We start from the raw sequence: 20797 nt of genomic DNA, 5'->3' as shown, positions 1-20797 counted from the left end.
GGTCTTGTCGCCTGGCGGGGTTTGTGAAACTTATCGTTGATGCTTCTTTTGACCATGACTTACTCAGGGGTACGATGGGGGCGGTCCAAAGAGACGATAAAGGTAGGCTCATCGTTGGAAAAAATGCTAAGTTTGACTGGTGCGTGGATGTACTGATGGTTGAAGCCGTGGCCCTAAAATTCGGCCTATCGCTAGCGCAAAGGACATGATGCAACCGCATTATTATTAACTCGAATAATACGAAGGTGATCGGCACCATGAAGGAAGGAGGATGATCGTCGGGTGCAGCAGCGACAATCTTTGATGATTGTTTTCATTTAGCTTGTGATTTTTCCATTTCTAAATTTGAGCACCGTAATAGAGAAGCAAATAAAGTCAGTCATGAACTTGGCAAACTGGCTAGATTTTCTTTCATTTTCGAATGGTTCAAGGAACCAAATAGTGATATGGTACCAATCCTCAAAACGATGTAATGGTTATTTCTAATGAATAAAATCCATTTTCTTTCAAAAAAGTACTTAGGTTAAAAAAAATGTAGTGGTATTTTTGGGAATCACTAAAATTACAGCGGTATTTATCTGATTTAACCCTTTTTCTTTGAAGCATATTGTCTCTTGAAAAAGAAAAGGCCTGTAAAAAAGGCCAAGGCCGCATCTAGTTTTTTCGTTGCCCCCAAGTAAGGCGAGAGTCTACAAATACGGCCCATCGTTTCCCGTCTGTGAGAGATAAACGCCTGGCAAACAAGTGAGAGAGAGAAAGAAAGTTAAGAGCTCTCGACGACTGAAACCCTACCCGGAGCCCCGCCGCCGTCGCCTCTCCCTCTCGCTGTAAGAGCTGGAAACCTTTTCACCCGAAAATCCGTCTCGCCCCCACCCAACCCGATCTGATCCGGCTCCTGCGTTCTCTTTTCTAGGTTTAGAGCCGTCGCGCCGCCAGCAGAAGAGGGGGGTGAAGAAGGCCAGCGTCACCATGGCGGACGAGGAGCAGATGATGGAGAGGAAGGAGGAGGCCACCGAGGTGAAAAGCTCTCTTCTCCTTTTCGCTCTGCACGTCTTCTTCGGCGGATTCGTCTTTGGTTTGGACGGTGAATAGGCTGCCAAAGCAAGGGGACGGATATAATTTCGTGCTTGTTGTTTGTTTTGTCTGTGAATACGAGACGATGGGGGCGATCTGTTTGATTTGTATACTTTGGTTGAAGATGTCTAATCTGCAAGAGCGATTTAAACTGCTAAGCCAATGGTTGTTGTGTGATGTGTAGTCAGATGCGGGACTGCCCTGGTTCGCTCTTCGGGCAGGAATTCAAAACCAAATTATTTAACTCCCGTGTATTCTAATTTGCTCAACTTACGAGAATTACCAATTAAGCATAGGATTTGAAGCTCGTGTAGCGTTGAGCAGCAGTACGTGATTTTTTAGGACATTTGAACTCTTAATGTCTGCGTATGCCTGTAAGTAGATTTTTGTATCAGATGAGGTAGATTTTTGCATCAGACCAGCTAAACAATTCATGTCGGAGATAGTGGTGCTGTTATGCAATCCCTGCCAACAATTATCATAGGCAACAAAACTGTAATCCTAACATTTTAATTATACATCACCATAATGTTGCCTTGAACTGAAATTACTGGACTACTTCACTATTTTTTTTGACGGGCAAACAGTAGAGGAATCCCCTTCATTAAATGAAGAGGTGGGAAGAAGACGCACTTCACTGTTTATTATTATGTTTAGTTTGGTTCCAAATAGTTGTATTCCCCAGTTAATGTTTTATATATGCTTGTATTTCCCTTGTCTTGTGCATGCTTATTGATAATGTTTATGATGTTTTGCAGATTGCACCTTTTGATCCAACCAAGAAAAAGAAGAAGAAGAAGGTCGTCATCCAAGATCCTGCTGATGAGGTTGATAAGCTGGCAGAGAAGACGGAGGGCTTGTCAGGTCCGTGTATTGATGCAAAAAAATAGAAGATCTCATTATCTGCTGTCCGTTGTTGCTGAAAGTTTTCTGCATTGTTTTCAGTCACTGAGTCTGGCGAGGCAAGCTTCGTGGGATTGAAAAAGAAAAAGAAGAAACTTGTGAGTTCATTAGGCTCAGTTTGTGGCTCAGTGCTATGTTTTGCTTATGTTTAATGCTGTTTGAGAAAGTTGTGGGATGTCTACTATTCTATTTTGTATATGACATTAAATTATGTTGTCAATTTGTCATGTTTCTCCTCGTGCATGCCAAACATAATAAGATGCCAATGGAATAAGCCACTACAATGCCCAAGCCTCAGGCTTTCATCACTCGGTTGAAAGTACTGTTTAGACTATCGGTTCTGTCTTGCTATTTGCTCTAACTCACCGATGTTCAAATTTCAGGTGGAACTTGATCCATCACTTGTTGAGGCTGGAGATGGTGAAGACACTCTTGGTAAATATATTGCTTGTTAGTATTTTATTTATCTTCATTACATTTGCTGCTGTGTCTGAGCATGTATGTAATCTCCAGATGATCAAGTTGGAGAGGATGAACAAGGAGAAGGGATTGTGCTGGGTGGAGCAACCCAATACCCATGGGAAGGAACTGATAGAGATTACAAATATGATGAGGTAATTGTACTTCCATGTCTGTTTAATTAACATTTCCTATCCTATTATTGAATTTTGACAACTGACAGACCATGAGTTCCGTGAACAAACTAATATTAACGATCATTCATTTGATCATTTCATTTTTCATTTCAGTTGCTTTACAGTGCATATTGAGAAGCGTTTCTTCTGTGTGCTTCTTGATTTAGTTCTTTGTTGTTTATTTTTTAGATGCTACCGGTACATAGCTAGCAATTGGATAGTGCTCAGTTGTTCCTTGATTTCATTCTTTTTGGTGAAACCTAATCATCAAGCTGTTTGGTTACAGCTGCTTGGCAGAGTCTTCAATATCCTGCGTGAGAATAATCCAGATCTTGCTGGTGATAGACGAAGAACAGTTATGCGGCCTCCTCAAGTTCTTAGGGAAGGCACAAAGAAGACAGTTTTTGTGAACTTCATGGACTTGTGCAAAACGTAATTCTTCTTTGTTTTCACTCCAACTTGATCTTATTTTCTGTTACTTTGTTTTATTTGAATATTTTTCATTTTATTTGAAAATTTAAAGGATATCATGAGCTAACTTAAGTGATATTTCTACTTTTCAGAATGCATAGGCAACCTGAACATGTGATGATGTTTTTACTTGCTGAGATGGGAACAAGTGGATCCCTTGATGGGCAACAAAGGTTGGTTATCAAAGGAAGATTTGCCCCGAAGAACTTTGAAGCTATACTCAGGAGATATATCAGTAAGTTTCCTTATTATTCCGTGACCTTGTTTCTGCTCCTTTTTGGCTTAAGTTTATGAGTCCTGGCTTTTTACGTGTAAGCATAATATTGAATTAAATATTTCAGCCTGCAGTTGTGTTGCTAAAAAAATCATTAGGTTGTTTTTGTTTTCGATTTGTAAGGTTTAGTTATTGTTGTGCGTGGCCAGTTTACCCTGTGGAATCAAGAGAATCATACAACTGTAGTGAAAATCAATGTTCTGCTCTGAATATATAGGTTGGCAGTTAGTTTTATCTCCTTCCAAGTTAACTCCCAATCTTTCATGGCCCCAGTAGAAAGACATAACTATGGCGTATGAAGTATGATGGTCACTTGCTGTGAATTAGCTTTATATTTTTCTTGTGGCATGATCGTCCAATCGTAACCTAGAGCTTCTCGACGTGGAAGAGTAGCTCCTTATTTTCCCATGAGATGATGGGGAGAGCCGACACCAATTTTCTATAGTCTAATCTCTCAGCTGCTTTTGATTTCCTATAAGCTCAATGCACTAACTTTTGCTGTCCGCATGTTCACTTGTTTCAGATGAATATGTCATATGTAATGGATGCAAGAGCCCAGATACCATCCTTTCCAAGGAGAATCGGTTGTTCTTCCTTCGCTGTGAACAAGTAAGACTGTTACACCCACTTATCGTGGGAGATATAGACCATTCATTGTTTCTCCAATTATTCTGACTTTCAGTTCGGAAATTCGTCTGAAAGCATCTTTAGTGCTAGATCTATGCCTTCACATTGTCATAGTTCAGCTTCGTACCGTTGGATGAATCATCACGAGAGTAGCAATATAGTATTTGTCTCTGTTGTCATGTCGTACTTTTTATCAACTTTGCCTTTGAGTTGCCAGATTGCATTATATGACGAGCATTTGCGTGATAAATGCCTCATGCTTCTTCCTGTATTGTATTGTCACCTGTTGCTAAGCATAGTGATGTGCGGAGTGTGTTACTATGTTTTTTTGCCACTTATGGAGGTCTTTTCATGATAAGATGCTGAGTTATTTCATACGGTTGACAATAGATTCTGATAATTTCACAAGCATCTAAGGCTTAAAAGATGCATCATGGGTCCTTTGTGTTCCTGTTTATTGTTTTGAACTAATATGGTTCTATTCGCGTTTACATTAGTTACTAGTGGTTCCTGTATTTCTTGTTTCTACCTATGATGAGTTGCAAACAGTATTGCCTACATTGTTTGAACAATCTTATGAGAACTTCTGCAACCTCTGAGGATGGAACACTGCCTTTTATTTGACCCAGCTTCAATCTGTCTTTTTATGCTGTATGATCGAAAATCTTTTTACAGTTTTTGCACTTGATTTGTGCTGATGATTAGTTGCAGAGTCATTTGTTTGACAAATATTTTGTGATAATAATTGCAACATCTGAGGTTTTTCAGTACGATTGTGTTTATTCTTTTTAGCTAAACACGGTGTTATTTGTGTTTTTTATTGCTTAGTAGTCGTCCTTGGCTGCCTACCTATGATGAGTTGCAAACTTTATTGCCTACATTGTTTGATCAATCTTATGAGAAGCTTCTGCAACGTCTGAGGATGAAAAAATGCACTAAAAATTCATTGATTCTTTTTCTATATATTTTTATTATTTACATTCGGTTACTTGGCTTCTGGGCTTTTCTACCTATGATGAGTTGCAAACCTTATTCCCTACATTGTTTGACCAATCTTGTGAGAATTTATTTAACATCTGAGGATGGAACGATCCCAGTGTATATATTGTTTGGTCTAGAGTTCAGATGTTAGTTTGCATTTCTGGGGTAGTGCTGATGATGAGTGAAGTTATTGCCTACATTTTTGACAAATACTCCCTCCGTCCGGAAATACTTGTCATCAGAATGGAAAAAAGGGGATGTATCTAGATGTATTTTAATTCTAGATACATCTCTTTTAATCCATTTTGATGACAAGTATTTTCGGACGGAGGGAGTATAAGGCAAGCTTTTTGGGACGGAGGCAGTCTACTAATTGCAGCATCTGAGGCTTGTGCATTATTGTACTATTATCAAGGCTCTTTCGGCTCTTGTATTTTTCGCCTGCTGCCTCTAGCTAAAAACTCACCAATGATGAGTTGCAAAACCTTATTGCCTACATTGTTTGAACCTCGTGAGAACTGATGCAACATCTGAGGATGAAAAAATCGCCCTTTACTTGAACATGCTGCAATTTAGGATTTTCTTGTAGCCACAAGTTTTAACCATACACTAACCGATTGATTTATTTACCTTGATCAGTGTGGTTCGTCAAGGTCAGTTGCTCCTATCAAGGCTGGATTCGTGGCGCAAGTTGGGCGTCGGAAGGCTGGAACTTAAGTTGGGTAGTGCGGGGATGCTCTATCAACGTAATCCAACAATTTGCCGATTTACAACAATCTTTATTGTCCTGTTTTCACTGTGCCTAGACCGATTTGTGGATTTTGTTACTTCCTGTACTATGAATGCTGATGGTGTGAATTTCTATTTATCTCAGAGGATCTAAGTTTGCGGCGTATTGCCAACTCCTTTGCCTTTTTTACTAGTTTTATTAGTTATCTTCATGAGAAGATTCTACCTGTGACCCTCAAACGACATCGTATGAAGAGAGATGTGGTAGTATGGTACGGTAGGCATTTGGGCGTTGGAATGACGAGAACCAACCACGCAGCCCCGTCGGCGGACGAGAAAAGGAAAATCCTGGCAACTGAAACACAGCCTTACAAGAAAACAAGTCATGATAAGAGGATAAGCCGACGTGTCGCCTCTTCCCTTTCTCACTGACCCAAGCTATCAAACGACTCGAGCTGAGCTCGCTGCCTCCCTTTCCACAACCTCCCCTCCCCGCGCAAGCGCACTGAACAGAAAGAAAGAGATGAGGTCTCCCGTCCCCGCCATGCTCACCGCCCCATCAGCAGCGGCGGCCGTCGCCAAGCCGCTCCCCGCGGCTCGCTCCAACACGACGGCGGCGCTTCACGCGACGGCAGCCAGCAGCAGGCGCGACGTCATCACGGGCACGGGCGTGGGAGCGGCGCTGCTGCTGGCCCTGTGGCCGCAGCGTGCGCGTGCGGCGTCGGATGACGAGTACCTGACGGAGACGACGGAGGTGATCGGGAAGGTGCGGTCGACGATCAGCATGGACAAGACGGACCCCAAGGTGGCGGACGCGGTGACGGAGCTGCGGGAGATGTCCAACTCGTGGGTGGCCAAGTACCGGCGCGAGAAGGCGCTGCTGGGGCGGCAGTCGTTCCGGGACATGTACTCGGCGCTCAACGCCGTGTCCGGCCACTACATCAGCTTCGGCCCCACCGCGCCCATCCCCAACAAGCGCCGCATCCGCATCCTCGAGGAGATGGACGCCGTCGAGAAGTCGCTCAAGCGCGGCCGCTGAAGGCTTCCATCCACGTCCACACTAGCAAAATGTACGTGCGTGCGTCAAACAGGATAGGGTGAGAACGTCGCGTTGCTTGTCCCGTGGGTCATAAGCGCTCCGATTTTGAGCCTCGAGTTTATCAATTGTTTGTGCGACTTGTCTAATCGGCTGATGATCGGCATGGTGAGAATATTGTTGGGGGCATCCTTGATTTTGTGTATCACCGTCTTCCTTGTTCCTCTTTTTTTGGCGCATCAAAAGGGAGTTTTATTCATGAATCATAGGGTTACAATCGAGTGACCATAAGTCCTCACAACATGGAGGTCATTTACTCATCCACACTGCAGTACACGACTCTATTATGAGATCTCTTAATTTTATGTGGAATAAACTCCTTATCACCCATCAATGACTTAATCTCAGCTACCAAGTGCCCATAGGCCGATCGAGACAAGTTGTCACATGTAAGGATTGAAAGAGCCTCCGAGGAATCCGATTGGTCGATTCGTATGTTCCTCCTTGCCTCAACGGTGCCCAGCACAGTCCAGGTGCTAAACAGAACGACTTTGCTTTCTGGATGGCTAGTGCTAGTGGTTTCAAGGGGTTTCATTGCCTCCCGCGGGGCTCCCTCGTCTCCCGTGGACTTAGGGCCATGGAGGCGCGGTGGATTTTGGTCCTTACCAGTAGGAGGGCTCCGTTTTATGGTTTTTGATGTTGTTTTGAATTTAGGTAGGGTTTGTGTCCTGCTTAGAAGACGAGACGACGACGGCTCCCCGAAGATGGAATAAGCTTTTCCCTGCCTAGCCCTCGTTCCGGTGATGCTTCTAGTGTCGTCGGAGGGCGTGTGGAGGTTTGTCTCCGGTGAATCTCGCAGGATTCGGTCGACCTTTGTCTACTATGGATCTGCTTGGATCCGATCTTCATTCGTCTACGTTCGTGTGTCTATAGGTTAGATCGTTCCGATCTACGCTTCTCTTCATCGACGGCGGTTACTGTTCTAGTGCATTGGTCCTTTAAGGCCGTAGCACGACGACTTCCCGACTGTCTACTACCATAAGGTTTGTTGGCTTCGGTAATGGAGGGGTGATGACAGCAACACGCCTTCGGCTCGCTCCAGTGCTACTGGATTCACAATGACAATCTAATTTAAGAAAAGTCTAGTGCTAGCTGCTAGACTTTCCTTAAATTAGAATCACATTCCCATGTCTTTGGAGAACATCCAATTACCCCCATCTCCAAAAATCCAAGTCACTCTATATATAATCTACAAATTTAAAATTTCCCAAAGTCCACTCCTTTTAAAAATGTCAGATGTCTAAAAATTATCAAAGGCCTTAGAAGATTAGTGTTCATGCACATTTCTTTTCACATGACGTACACCATAGAAGATTGCTATGTGCCTTCAGTTTAATATTTTTTATTCAACGGGTGTTTTTCTTTTTTTGCAGGCAAGCGGCTGTGGTTATTGGCAAGAACTGATTGAAGCTACCGTTTTGGATCGTGTGATGTCGGGAGTGCCATTGTTTCACTATGCTAAGGATACAAATCTATCCACCATTACCTTCTCGAGTTTTCCAACTCTCAAACTAGTCGGGCTAACACGTCTCTAGGCTCCGGCCTTTTCCGTATTTTAGGCCTCAGGTTAGCCATCCCATCATAAGGCTCCAGCATCGCGCCATGGTTGCAGAACAGCCACGGCTCTTCTTTGCATAAAAAAAAAAGCCACGGCTCTTCTTCCATGAACTTCTTCCAGGCAGAAAACTTAAACAACAAACAGTGTTCATGCACATTCTCTGCGAGATTGATGGAAAGTAATTAAGATGCAACTAAAGAGTAACAAGAAACAAGACGGATTGCCACAAAGTTACTGCCAAGTGCCAAGCCCCCTCTTGGGTGATAGACAAATGAAGTCTAAAACAAGCACAACAGCAGGTTCATCTTACTGTCTTGAGCAAAGATAAGATACTGGATTTCTTAGATACCACAATTATAAAGTAGTCTTCAGCCTAGAGGACTCGGCTTTTGAAGGAATGGCTCCGGCCGCACGTAACTGAACCCCACGAAGTTGCTATCTGCAGCGACAGGGCTGGCCACGGGGGAGTCCAGCACGGGCATACTCGTCCAGCACTCGTCAAAGTTTGCAATGCAGGTCTGCCCAGCAACATTTGGGCAGAAGCTTGGCGTGATCTGTCGAGCCTCTAGTTTCTTCCAGTTCACTGCCTTGAACCACTTGTGGTTCTTTATTTCGTCACTGCCGCCCGGCCCACTTCCAAGCCGCCTGCCAGCTTCTTTGTGCAGTAACTGAAAAAAAAAACGGATAAAGGGCAAATTAGCAACAAGTCATCTAGATTTAACTTCCAACTAACAAGGCATCAGTCATGTCTCCGACAAGAGACATCCATGGATCAGGCTTCACTACAAGCATTAAGGTGTCTGATTTTATTTATCTAGGACCGAGGCAACTTATCTTAACCATATTTTTAGTTTGATCACAAACTCAAACTGGGCTGACATTGAAGCCAAGCAAAGGGTCGATTGCACAATGCACGTGCGCGCAAGGTCAAGGTGAACGTAGCAAACTTACCCCTTTCAGCAGAGAGTGAACCTCACTAGACAAATACGTTGGAAGCTTCATCTTCTCCTTCACTATCTTCTGCTGAATCTTGTCCCTGTTTCCACCAAAAAATGGGGGCTGCAACATATAGAAAAAAAAGAGTGTGCAAAGAAAAATATATCATGCGGATAATTCATCTGAAATGCAGATATTCCTAATCAGAAGATTTCCCCTCAAACAACTCACCTTGCCCGTAAGCATTTCAAAAAGAAGGATCCCCACACTCCACCAGTCTGCAGCCTTATCATGACCTCTGCCCTGAACAATTTCTGGGGCCATATACTCCACAGTGCCGCACATTGAATTTGATCTAGTGTTCTCATCAAACTCCTTTGCCAGGCCAAAATCAGTTAGCATGGCCTACAATGGAAGACGCACGTCAAGAAATTTCCCCTCTGGCGATCATAACACGAAGACTGAAAAAGTAACATAAGAAGACACAATAAAGGATCCTTACATGGCCATGAGCGTCCAATAAGATGTTCTCAGGCTTCAGATCTCTATGCATAATCCCATTGGCATGAAGGTGGGCTACAGCAGATACAATTTCAGCAGTATAGATGCGCGCAAGCTCCTCCCTACCACATAAGTAGAAGCTTAATAAAAAGGTTGTCACATCTGGATAGGTGTAAAGATAAGATTACATAATTAAATTACCTAAACAAGCCTTGTTGGTAAAGCTGAAAGAAGAGATGCCCCCCATTTACAAAGTCCAAGACCAGATAAAGTCGGTACTTAGTCTGCAAGTAAGTTTTGGTTTTAGCACTGGCAGATGCAAAACACTACAGATAATATATCCATGCTTGAAAAAAACAGTGCACACACAGAAATGGTAAACGGCCTACCTGAAAGGAGTACCTCAGCTGCACCACAAAAGGATGATCAACTTTTGTCAGTATATCTCTCTCTGCTTTCATGTACTCAGCATGGTTCTTCTCCAAAATCTTGTCTTTCCTCATGACTTTCATTGCATATATATCTGAAGTACATTTCCTTCTCACCTGATAGACTTTGCCAAATGCCCCTTGGCCAACAAGCTTCAAGAGTTCAAAGTCGTCGAGTCCAACAGCCTCATTCTCCTTTGTTGTATCATTGAGCTCTTCATCACTAAGACTCCCCTGGCCACTTTTCTTTTCTTTAGAAAGACACTCTAGCAGATCTAATGAGCTCTCAGACTCATGTAGAGTAAGCTTACTAAGTGGCAAGGATTGGCTAACAAGTGAAGTTGGGCCAACAAGAGAATGAGATCGCTTGGTAATGACTACAGGGTCATTGTAAACCTCCTCATTGGACTCAGCCAAAGGTGCAGGGCTGCCTGGAGTGAGAATGCTTACTTCTGTGGGGGTCTGGACCGCCGTAGCACCAAAAACATCGTTAAAATCAAACTCAACATTTTCAGGAAGGACAACATCTGGAGGCCCTTTTGGCAGAAGTATCATCCCTGTAAAGAGCTTGGGGCGTTGTGTATGGGTTGTTGTAACTGAAGGTATCTCAGAGGAAACCATCTCCAGGAACCAAGATTCAACAGTTTGAGAATCTTGATGAAAGCTAGCGGTAGCTGCACGGCTTCCCACTACCAATTCTCAGAAATATAGAATGAACACCTTATGGGGCAGCTCTGTCTAAGGGAGGCTCCTTCCACAAATACCCAAGACAACAGAAGATGCAGGGCTGCGAACAATGGCCTTGAACAAGTGGAAGTTCACGGAGACAACAGGAAATCCCAGGAATCCCGGGCAAAGGCAGGGTGGGAAGCTTCCGTTGTTTCCCGATGAACAGGAAACTCTGGATGCCACTGTTCTTTCTGAATACATGAGATCAACTTGTCTATGGGCTGCACGCAGAAGGATATTATAGTTAATTCAACAATTTCACAAACAAGGAAGCTTGTACTAAGAAGAACATCATACTAGCATGCCTATTAAGAAGAACATTGGGATTATTCATCAGAGTATAAAACCATGTGCTGATCTGCAAACTGAATCGGTAGGGCACCGTGTTATCTTTAGCAGAGACTAAACTTAAAGACAGTAAAGCGTCTTCTAAAAGTAATTTGCCACTGAAGTTAGAAAAAAGGGTTTTCCAATCAGAGGAACAACAGCATTCCAAATTTAGCCCCAAAAGTCATGAGACCCACCCAACCAGGATACGTCTCTACCTCGAAATAACCCCGATTGATGAAACGTCCATCCTATGCCCGATCTAGTGCCTATCCAAACACGAAGCCTAACTAAAATTGGCATTCCTATCTGCCAAGAATGGGGACGCATGTCAAAATAAACCCAGACAAACAAGAACGGGAAGCAAACTTATTGGAGAGCTCATGAATTTACTGCGTATCCACACCTCTCGCAGCTAACACCCAAATTAACCCTACAAAACCATACTTTTTTAACATAATATACACACCGAATTACACTCAGAAGGAGACAATTACCATGGGAGTTCAAGGCATCAGCTAAATCCCCAAATCGACCACTAGCCCCTGCCCCCTATGAGCACCACAGATCCAAAGAAGGGAATCCTGTGCAGATCTAACAGACCCACGAATCCGCGCCCAGGCAGCAACGCAATTGGGGGCTGCGAAACCCGCAGCGCTCACCGGTCCGACGAGCAATCGCAAAACCTTAACTGCACCCGAAATAATCGAAAAAAGACGCGTAAAAGAGGCGTGCTCGAGCCGGACGAACGTCCCGGCGAGGAGAAAACAGAAGGAAACGGAGGAGAGGAGGGCTGGGGAGAGCGCGACGACGAACCTTTGCGGAGGGTGAGGGGGACGGCTGGAAGCGGCGGCGAGTGCACGGCGATCCCCTGCGGCGGGGCGGCGAGGGGGCTCCTATTATAGAATAGGGGCGTGGTGTGCGGGGCTCCGGTAACCGTAAGGGGACGCGTGGCGGGCTCGCACTGGTGGACTCCGTAACGGGATCGAGGCGGGCTCGCGATGCGAGTTGGCTTGTGGCGAATATGCTGCGCCGCCGAGATGGGCCGCCAGTTGGACCACCTGGGGCCCGCTGTCATAGTCACGGGGGGAAGGAAGAGGCTGGTAGTTATCAATCCGCTCTCTCCTCGCGCAAAACGCGAGGGGTTATCTTGGTTTGGCGCCAAGGTTGCTTCTGGTTTTTGGTTTGGTTTCCCTCCTGCGAAAGGGATAGAGATAGGGCTCTGCCGTGTGCATTACTGTAAGCCAAGTCAAAGTTTTTTTTTTGCGGGTCAAGCTAAAGGGAGCGTGTTAGAGAGGTTGTGTAAAGAATCTTGTTTTTATGGATCGGTTTGTTCTCCGAGCCACACGTTTTATCTCTTTTTGAATAGTTTCAAACTTTGAGTTGCTTACCACACGTCTTATCTTTTTTTTAAAGGAATGCCATCATTGCTTATTTTTATCTTTTGCTAAGTCTCGGTTGACACAGACTTAGTTATATCTCAGTCGATGCTATATTCGTTTGATCTTGGGTGGAGATTCGTGCAATTTTTATCTTTTTGGTTTTTTTTCTTACTTATATATCATGTCACTTGATTGAGTCTTGGTTAAGTCTCAGTCGACTGAGACATAGCCACTTTTTTTTATTGATTAACGCATGACATCGTTCACGAGAAGCTCAAAAATAAAAGAGAGAGAATTATCTACCCAATTACATGAAATATCATTCTCGTAACAATGTTTTACCACCTCAACGGTGCATGAATTGGACATCTCCTATCTCGAAACCAAGTCCACACAATGTCGCACCTTCATACCACCATGTAGACGATTCCATACACGCTTCTACTACTCCAGTAGAATCATACTCCACAATAATATGATGATATCCCATCGACGCTACCAATGAAAGGCCCTCCCTCGACGCATTAGAAGCATCGGGAAATGAAAGTACATGTTGCAACAAAATTAGCATGTGAATCACAGATCACTGCACTGTTGAAAATATGCCCTAGAGGCAATAATAAAGTTTTTATTTATTTCCACGTTCATAGTTAATGTTTATATTTCTATGCTACAATTGCATTGGTTCTTCAGTATATGAGATTCAGAGGGAAACTCAATTGCAAGTGCGAAATAAACACCAAGTCATGTATTGCAATTTCAATTTGTATTGAACTTCCTTCCGAAGGAAATATGCCCTAGAGGCAATAATAAAGTTGTTATTTATATTTGCTTATATCATGATAAATGTTTAATATTCATGCTAGAATCGTATTAACCGGAAACTTGATACATGTGTGGATACATAGACAAAACACCGTGGCCCTAGTAAGCCTCTACTAGACTAGCTCGTTAATCAAAGATGGTTAAGTTTCCTAACCATAGACATGTGTTGTCATTTGATGAACGGGATCACATCATTAGGAGAATGATGTGATGGACAAGACCCATACGTTAGCTTAGCATAATGATCGTTAAGTTTTATTGCTATTGCTTTCTTCATGTCATATACATATTCCTTTGACTATGAGATTATGCAACTTCCGGACACCGGAGGAATACCTTGTGTGCTATCAAACGTCACAACGTAAATGGTGATTATAAAGATGCTCTACAGGTATCTCCGAAGGTGTTTGTTGGGTTGGCATAGATCGAGATTAGGATTTGTCACTCCGAGTATCGGAGAGGTATCTCTGGGCCCTCTCGGTAATACACATCATAATAAGCCTTGCAAGCAATGTGACTAATGAGTTAGTTGCGGGATGATGTATTACGAAACGAGTAAAGAGACTTGCCGGTAATGAGATTGAACTATGTATGAAGATACTGACGATCGAATCTCGGGCAAGTAACATACCGATAACAAAGGGAATAACGTATGTCATTACGGTACGACCGATGAAGATCTTCATAGAATATGTGGGAACCAATATGAGCATCCAGGTTCCGCTGGTTATTATTGACTGGAGAGGTGTCTTAGTCATGTCTACATAGTTCTCGAACCTGTAGGGTCCGCACGTTTAACGTTTGATGACGATTTTGTATTATATAAGTTATGTGATTTGGTGACCGAATGTTGTTCGGAGTCCCGGATGAGATCACGGACATGACGAAGAGTCTCAAAATGGCCGAGAGGTAAATATTCATATATAGGACGATGATATTCGGACACCAGAAGTGTTCTGGGGGTACCGGGTACATATTGGGTCACCGGAAGGGGTTCCGGGCACCCCCCCCCCCCCGGCAACTACATGGGCCTAATGGGCCAAGTAGGGGACAGACCAGCCCCTAAGGGGCTGGTGAGCCCCATGTAGGCCGAAATAGGAGGAGAAGGATAGGGGAGGATTCGGCCTCCCCCTTTCCCTCTCTCCCCCTCTCTTTCCTTCCCCCTCCGATACTTATGGAAGGGGGAGGCCGACTTGGAGGAGGCGCCCAAGTAGGATTTACTCCTACTTGGGGCGCCCCTTGCTGCTCCCCTCCCTCTCCTACCTATATATATGTGGGGGGCACCGCTAGAACACACAACATTGATTCCTAGCCGTGTGCGGCGCCCCCTCCACAGTTTACGCCTCTGGTCATATTCACGTAGTGCTTAGGCGAAGCCCTACGTGGATTACTTCACCATCACCGTCACCACGTCGTCGTGCTGACGGAACTCTCCCTTGACACTTTGCTGGATCAAGAGTTTGAGGGACGTCATCGAGCTGAACGTGTGCAGAACTCGGAGGTGTCGTACGTTCGGTGCTTGATCGGTCGGAACGAGAAGAAGTTCGACTATATCAACCGCGTTGTCAAACGCTTCCGCTTTCGGTCTACGAGGGTACGTGGACACACTCTCTCCCTCTCGTTGCTATGCATCTCCTAGATAGATCTTGCGTGATCGTAGGAATTTTTTTGAAATTGCATGCTACGTTCCCCAACAATGTGTGGATACCTAGTTCGGGCCGGCGTTTGGGCATGCTCGCCTAGCTAGAGTGCGGGTCACTTCAGAGCCGTTGAGGGTGATGCGCTGGCATTGGCCGGCCACGTACGGTTGCAGATCTTGAGTGGCAGCGGAGCGCTACGATGCGGTGGACGAGACCATTGGTGAAGCCCCAACGGCCTCGGGGGGCGGAGGTGCGACGCTGTGCTCGGTGAAGTAGCTCCGGTGAGGTGGGAGACGACGTCGGTGAAGCGTACCTGATGCGGTGGAAGTCGGTGTCTGTGAGGCACGTCGGTTGCGGCGGCCGACGTCGTCGGTGGACCACCCGGTGCGATGGACGAGGGCGTAGATGAGGTAGCTCTGGTGCGATGGTGAAGCGCGACCGTCGTCTTCGTCGTCGTCGTCGTCGTCCGGCACAGAGGTGGGGAAAGAGACGAGACGAGGGACGATTCAAACTTTGCTTGGGTTGGCGGCGAATGAGGGATTTGAGCAATCTGGGCGCGGAAGGGGACGGTGGAGAAGGGATATTTTGCAGGGCTGGAATTGGGGCCGCCAGATATTTCAATCCGAAACGTGGAAGCGCGAACTTCTTTTGTTGTCGTTCTTTTTTTGGGGGGGGGAGGGGGTGGCTGGGTGCTAAGTGTCCGTACAACACACGCGACCACCACGGCACGACCCTGGTCTGCCTGGTCCGCCTACATTTGAGAATGCAAAGGAATCTTCTTTCATTTGCAAACGAATCTGTATGTATTACCATGCCCGTGTTTTCCTTACAAATAATTAGTCATTAAAACGAGATACTATAAATTAATTAATGAGGAGTTATTTGAAAAAATAAATCGAAACGGTATCCACGGTATCCACACTAACGTGTGAGAACCCACAAGTATAGGGGATCGCAACAGTTTTCGAGGTAGAGTATTCAACCCAAATTTATAGATTCGACACAAGGGGAGCCAAAGAATATTTCAAGGTATTAGCAACTGAGTTGTCAATTCAACCACACATGGAGATTAATTATCTGCAGCAATTAATTAGTAGCAAAGTAATATGATAGTTTTGATAGCAGTGACGGCAGTAACGGTAACAGTAACAGTGATAGCAGTAATTTTGTAGCAAGTGTAACAGTGATGATAGCAGTAGTAACTTAGCAAGAACAATATAGGATAAATTCATAGGCATTGGATCGGTGACTTGTTGGATGATATTCATCATGAGACAGTTATAACCATGGGCGATACGACACCAGCTCCAGTTCATCGATATAATGTAGGCATGTATTCCATAATAGTCATACGTGCTTATGGAAATAACTTGCATGACATCTTTTGTTCTACCCTCCCATGGCAATGGGGTCCATATTGGAAACTAAGGGATATTAAGGCCTCCTTTTAATAGAGAACCGGAACAAAGCATTAACATATAGTGAATACATGAACTCCTCAAACTACGGTAATCACCGGAAGAAGTCCCGGTTATTGTCACTCCGGGGTTACCGGATCATAACACGTACTAGGTGACTATAACTTGCAAGATCGGATCTAGAACATGGATATAATGATGATAACATAAACAATTCAGATCTGAGTTCATGGCACCCGGGCCCAAAGTGACAAGCATTAAGCATGGCAAAGTCATAGCAACATCAATCTTTGAACATAGTGGACACTAGGGATCAAGCCCTAACAAAACTAACTTGATTACATGATGAATCTCATCCAACTCCTCACCGACCAGCGAGCCTACGAAGGAATTACTCACTCCCGGTGGGGAGCATCATGGAATTAGCGATGGAGAAGGGTTGGTGATGACAAAGAACGAAGATCCCCCTCTCCGGAGCCCCAATCGGACTCCAGATCTGGCCTCCCGATGAAGAACAGGAGGTGACGGCGGCTCCATCTCGTGGATCACGATAATTCTTTCTCCCTGATTTTTTCTGAAATAATGTGATTTTATAGCGTCGGAATCAGGGTCTGCGGGGCCACCAGGTGGGGACAACCCACCTGGGCGCGCCAGGAGAGGGGGCGCGCCCTGGTGGGTTGTGCCCACCGAGGAGCCCCTCTCCGGTAGGTCTTGGGTCCAGAAATTCTTATATATTATATAAAAATTCCTCGCAAAGTTTCATTCCATTCCGAGAACTTTTATTTCCGCACAAAAACAACACCATGGTAGTTCTGCTGAAAACAGCGTCAGTCCGGAGCTAGTTTCATTCAAATCATGCAAATTAGAGTCCAAAACAAGAGGAAAAGCGTTAGGAAAAGTAGATACGTTGGAGACGTATCAACTCCCCCAAGCTTAAACCTTTGCTTGTCCTCAAGCAATTCAGTTGATAAACTGAAAGTGAAAAAGAAAAACTTTTACAAACTCTTTTGCTCTTGTTTGCATAAATAAGCTTAAACAACACCTAGGTTTTCAACCACATTATAACTAACCATGCTGACAATAACTCTTAAAGATTATAATGACTCATATCAATGACATAATCAACTAGCGAGCAATAATAAGATATCTCAAAAGGCAACACATTGTCAAAACAACCATGATATAATATGAAAATAGTGGTATCTCGCTAGCCCTTTCTGAGACCGCAAAACATAAATGCAGACCACCTCCAAAGTTCAAGCAGCGACTAAACATTGTAATTCATGGTAGAAAAGATCCAGTCATGATGCACCCAACATTAGCTACACACAATGCATAAGTCATGACAGCTGTGCTCTCAGGTTCTAGCGCTTGTTTTAGAAGGTGATGACACAACATAAAAGTAAATAGATAGTCCCTTCGCAGAGGGAAGCAGTGATTTGCAGAGGTGTGAGAGCTCAGTTTTTAAAACAGAGGTAAATGATATTTTGAGACATGCACCCTTCTCATTTACTTCACGACCATCAGTTATCAATATCTTCCATGCTAAGCACGCTAGTGGCGGTTCCCAAGCGATAAAAGTAAAGGTTTTGACTCCATTGGGAGTTTTTGTTTGATTATTTAGAGATTAACTCTTTTTCAGTTTGCAGTTTGGGACTGGGCATCCCTATTACCGCCCTTTTCTCGTGCGATGGCGAGTGAATAAACACTCGACCTGAGAATAACCCGCTTAGCATGGAAGATACCGACCACCTCCTGTCGTTCCATGAACGATCCAGGCACACAAAAAGGATATTTATTTAGAAGTTTTTAGAGGTGGCACATGCAAATTTACTTAGGACGGCAGGGTAATACCGCATATAGGTAGGTATAGTGGACTCATCTGGAATAACTTTGGGTTCAAGGTTTTTGATGTACAAGCAGAATTCCCACTTAGTACAGGCGAAGGCTAGCAATTAGATTGAGAAGCGGCCAGCTAGAGAGCAACAACGGTCATAACCATGCATTATGCATAAGTAACATTGGACACTAGCATGAGTAGGACATGAACACCATGAACATAAATATCATAGAGGCTATGTTGGTTTTGATTCAACTACAGAACATGTGCCAAGTCAAGCCACTCGAACATTCAGAGGAGGATACCATATCATCATACTACATCACAATCATTTTAACGCAATGTTGATATCCAAGATAAATCATTATCCACTCCTAGCTACTTATGCATGGCATGAGAAACTATAATCTCTAATTGTCATTGCAAACATGTTTAATCATAATGGGCTGAATCATGGATACTAGGTTAAACATATTTACACAAACAGAACAAGTCGAGTTCATACCAGTTTCTCTCTGCCACGACCAGTTCATCGAATATCGTCATTATTGCCTTTCACTTGCACGACCGAACGTTGTGAAAATAATAATAGTGCAAGAGTTCCATGGACTAAGCTGGAATCTGCAAACATTTTATTCAACAGGAGAAGGCAAGGTAAAATGTGCTCTTTATTAGTTCGACAATTATTCATATGAGAGCCACTCAACATTTTCATCGTGGTCTTCTCCTTTGTATAACTCAAAAAAAGAAGAAAAGAAATTCAGAGAAACACACTGAAATATTTTTGGAGTTTTTGGTTTTCTTGAACAAGCAAATAAAAGGGAAAAGCAAAAACGAGAAAAACTATTTACACGGGAAAGCTCCCAACAAGCAAAAGAAGAACAAGGGAATCTTTTTGGGTTTTCTTTTTAATATTACTACTAAGCATGCATAGAAGGTAAACTACTACAACTAATTTTTTTGGTTTTTCTAAAGTTTTTCAAACACACAAGAAGAAAGCAAGAAAAATGAATCTAAGCATGGATGATATAATGAAAAAGTGTGAACACCGACAACTGAAAATAAGTGGACATGAATGTAATATCGGCGAGAACACGTACTCCCCCAAGCTTAGGCTTTTGACCTAACTTGGTAGTCGATCAATAGCCTGGAGGGTAGTAGGGGTGTTGAGGAGCGGGCATCCACTCATCCCACTGTTGAGGCTCCTCCTGTGCTGCCTCTGCAGCAGCCTGAGCGTTCCGATAGGCGATGATGTGTGCAGGCATGATCTTATATCCGGCCCTGGCAACAGAATCAAGCAAAGCAGGAGCAGGCAATGGAATAATATCACGAGTTTCAACGCTAAAGACCAGGTTATAAGGAATAGGAATGTTATGATAATCTCGTGCAAGAAAATGATGGTGTTCCATGGCTGCATGGTCTAGGTAAACCTTGGTCAGAGGGTAATCATGAGGGCGTATCTCAAATTAAAGTGAGCCACCAAACGAGTAGCATAAATCCCACCATGTATTTTACCCTGATATTTATTAAGATGGAGGCGACGAGCCATGATAGCTCCCAGCTATAAGTGTTGTCACCCTCTAATGCATGACGTAAAACATCAAGGTCTGGTGAACTAAGTGCACCCACCTTCTCTCCAGCAAGCAAGCATTTTGCAATGAAAAGTGCAAAGTAATGAACAACAGAAATGCAAGCCAGCGGCAGTGGTAGCTGACACCCCTCTCTCATCTCCCACTGTCAAAGTGCGATAAAAGGCCTCAAACCCAGCCGGCCTAGGCTCGGCTAAGCTCCCATCAGAAGGGATCATGCATATGTCACAAAATACAGTAAGTGGTATTTGATGGTTTTCAACATATAAATCAAAGCTCACTTCAGGAGGATTATTCCTAGGAAGGAAAGTAAAGCTTTGAACAACGATGTTTGCAAGGATTTGGTGCTGTTCACACTCATCTGCGATGAAGTTGGTGAGGCCGGCATTAGCAGCATATTGTGTGAACTACTGAAGGATTCCAGCCTCTTCCAGGAACGGGGTGTGCGGCCATTCACACGGCCGTACTTCCGCCAACCTCCGAGGATGGAGATCACTGTCAAAGGACTCCCCAATAACACCCTTGGAGTTCTTCTTAGAGCCAAACTTCCTAAAGATATTCATGGTTTTCCTATGAACAAAATTCTGAAATTTATTAGCCCACAAAATTTTCTCAACGAAACTTCACAAAATTGATACCAACTACTCATGGGGATGCATAGAGGCCATAGCAAGCATTCAAACTACTTAGAACTCTAAAAATTTATCATGCAAGCACATCTACAGCAGCACCAAGAGTAGCTAATTATTCAAAATATAAACCACTAAAAAAACTAATTGGACAAACAGTGGAGTCACATACCAAGCAACAATCCCGGAAACAGTTTCGGAAACG

General features: G+C 44.0%; 3 protein-coding genes and 4 non-coding genes across 8 annotated transcripts; 6 read left to right on the top strand and 1 right to left on the bottom strand.

The window, feature by feature from the left end:
- Positions 1-687: 687 nt before the first annotated feature.
- LOC123097554 (eukaryotic translation initiation factor 2 subunit beta-like) lies at positions 688-5867 on the top strand. The gene is made up of 10 exons (XM_044519324.1): positions 688-827; positions 914-1017; positions 1833-1938; positions 2020-2075; positions 2361-2412; positions 2491-2591; positions 2899-3044; positions 3176-3318; positions 3881-3966; positions 5605-5867. The coding sequence occupies exons 2-10, from the start codon at positions 970-972 to the stop codon at positions 5680-5682; spliced, it is 816 nt and encodes a 271-aa protein (XP_044375259.1). The 5' UTR covers positions 688-827; positions 914-969; the 3' UTR covers positions 5683-5867.
- On the top strand, positions 4509-4590 carry LOC123100852 (small nucleolar RNA SNORD34). Its single transcript, XR_006448485.1, has one exon. It is a non-coding gene; the product is annotated as a small nucleolar RNA SNORD34 (small nucleolar RNA).
- Positions 4829-4910, top strand: LOC123100855 (small nucleolar RNA SNORD34). The gene has a single exon (XR_006448488.1). It is a non-coding gene; the product is annotated as a small nucleolar RNA SNORD34 (small nucleolar RNA).
- On the top strand, positions 4990-5071 carry LOC123100853 (small nucleolar RNA SNORD34). The gene has a single exon (XR_006448486.1). It is a non-coding gene; the product is annotated as a small nucleolar RNA SNORD34 (small nucleolar RNA).
- On the top strand, positions 5427-5506 carry LOC123100854 (small nucleolar RNA SNORD34). Its single transcript, XR_006448487.1, has one exon. It is a non-coding gene; the product is annotated as a small nucleolar RNA SNORD34 (small nucleolar RNA).
- Positions 5868-6106: 239 nt separating the features above from the next.
- LOC123097555 (photosystem II repair protein PSB27-H1, chloroplastic) lies at positions 6107-6935 on the top strand. Its single transcript, XM_044519326.1, has one exon. It carries the CDS (start codon positions 6218-6220, stop codon positions 6731-6733), a length of 516 nt encoding a protein of 171 aa, XP_044375261.1. The 5' UTR covers positions 6107-6217; the 3' UTR covers positions 6734-6935.
- Positions 6936-8549: 1614 nt separating this feature from the next.
- LOC123097553 (serine/threonine-protein kinase AtPK2/AtPK19) lies at positions 8550-12275 on the bottom strand. Of its 2 annotated transcripts, none has more exons than XM_044519322.1 (7): positions 12086-12275; positions 10175-11163; positions 9987-10069; positions 9787-9907; positions 9516-9689; positions 9300-9407; positions 8550-9016 (listed from the first exon to the last, which is right to left on the bottom strand). In XM_044519322.1, the coding sequence occupies exons 2-7, from the start codon at positions 10832-10834 to the stop codon at positions 8717-8719; spliced, it is 1446 nt and encodes a 481-aa protein (XP_044375257.1). In that variant the 5' UTR covers positions 10835-11163; positions 12086-12275; the 3' UTR covers positions 8550-8716. The 2 variants fall into 2 exon arrangements, with proteins under 2 accessions (XP_044375257.1, XP_044375258.1); XM_044519323.1 differs by lacking the exon at positions 12086-12275 and adding an exon at positions 11767-11960.
- Positions 12276-20797: the final 8522 nt, after the last annotated feature.

Source organism: Triticum aestivum, chromosome 4D (genome assembly GCF_018294505.1).
Source record: "Triticum aestivum cultivar Chinese Spring chromosome 4D, IWGSC CS RefSeq v2.1, whole genome shotgun sequence".
NCBI lineage: Eukaryota > Viridiplantae > Streptophyta > Magnoliopsida > Poales > Poaceae > Triticum > Triticum aestivum.
Note: the sequence above shows the minus strand (reverse complement) of the source record. Positions and strands in the feature narration are given on the sequence as shown.

Excerpts from the sequence above, each read along its gene's own strand:
- LOC123097553 (XM_044519322.1), bottom strand. The coding sequence starts at position 10,834 with ATGGTTTCCTCTGAGATACCTTCAGTTACAACAACCCATACACAACGC. Across the intron at positions 9,908-9,986 it reads TACCAACAAGGCTTGTTTAG|GGAGGAGCTTGCGCGCATCT; the intron begins GTAATTTAATTA and ends CTTATGTGGTAG. Across the intron at positions 9,408-9,515 it reads TTGAAATGCTTACGGGCAAG|CCCCCATTTTTTGGTGGAAA; the intron begins GTGAGTTGTTTG and ends TATATGTTGCAG.
- LOC123097554 (XM_044519324.1), top strand. The coding sequence starts at position 970 with ATGGCGGACGAGGAGCAGATGATGGAGAGGAAGGAGGAGGCCACCGAG. Across the intron at positions 1,018-1,832 it reads GGAAGGAGGAGGCCACCGAG|ATTGCACCTTTTGATCCAAC; the intron begins GTGAAAAGCTCT and ends GATGTTTTGCAG. Across the intron at positions 1,939-2,019 it reads GAAGACGGAGGGCTTGTCAG|TCACTGAGTCTGGCGAGGCA; the intron begins GTCCGTGTATTG and ends CATTGTTTTCAG.
- LOC123097555 (XM_044519326.1), top strand. The coding sequence starts at position 6,218 with ATGAGGTCTCCCGTCCCCGCCATGCTCACCGCCCCATCAGCAGCGGCG.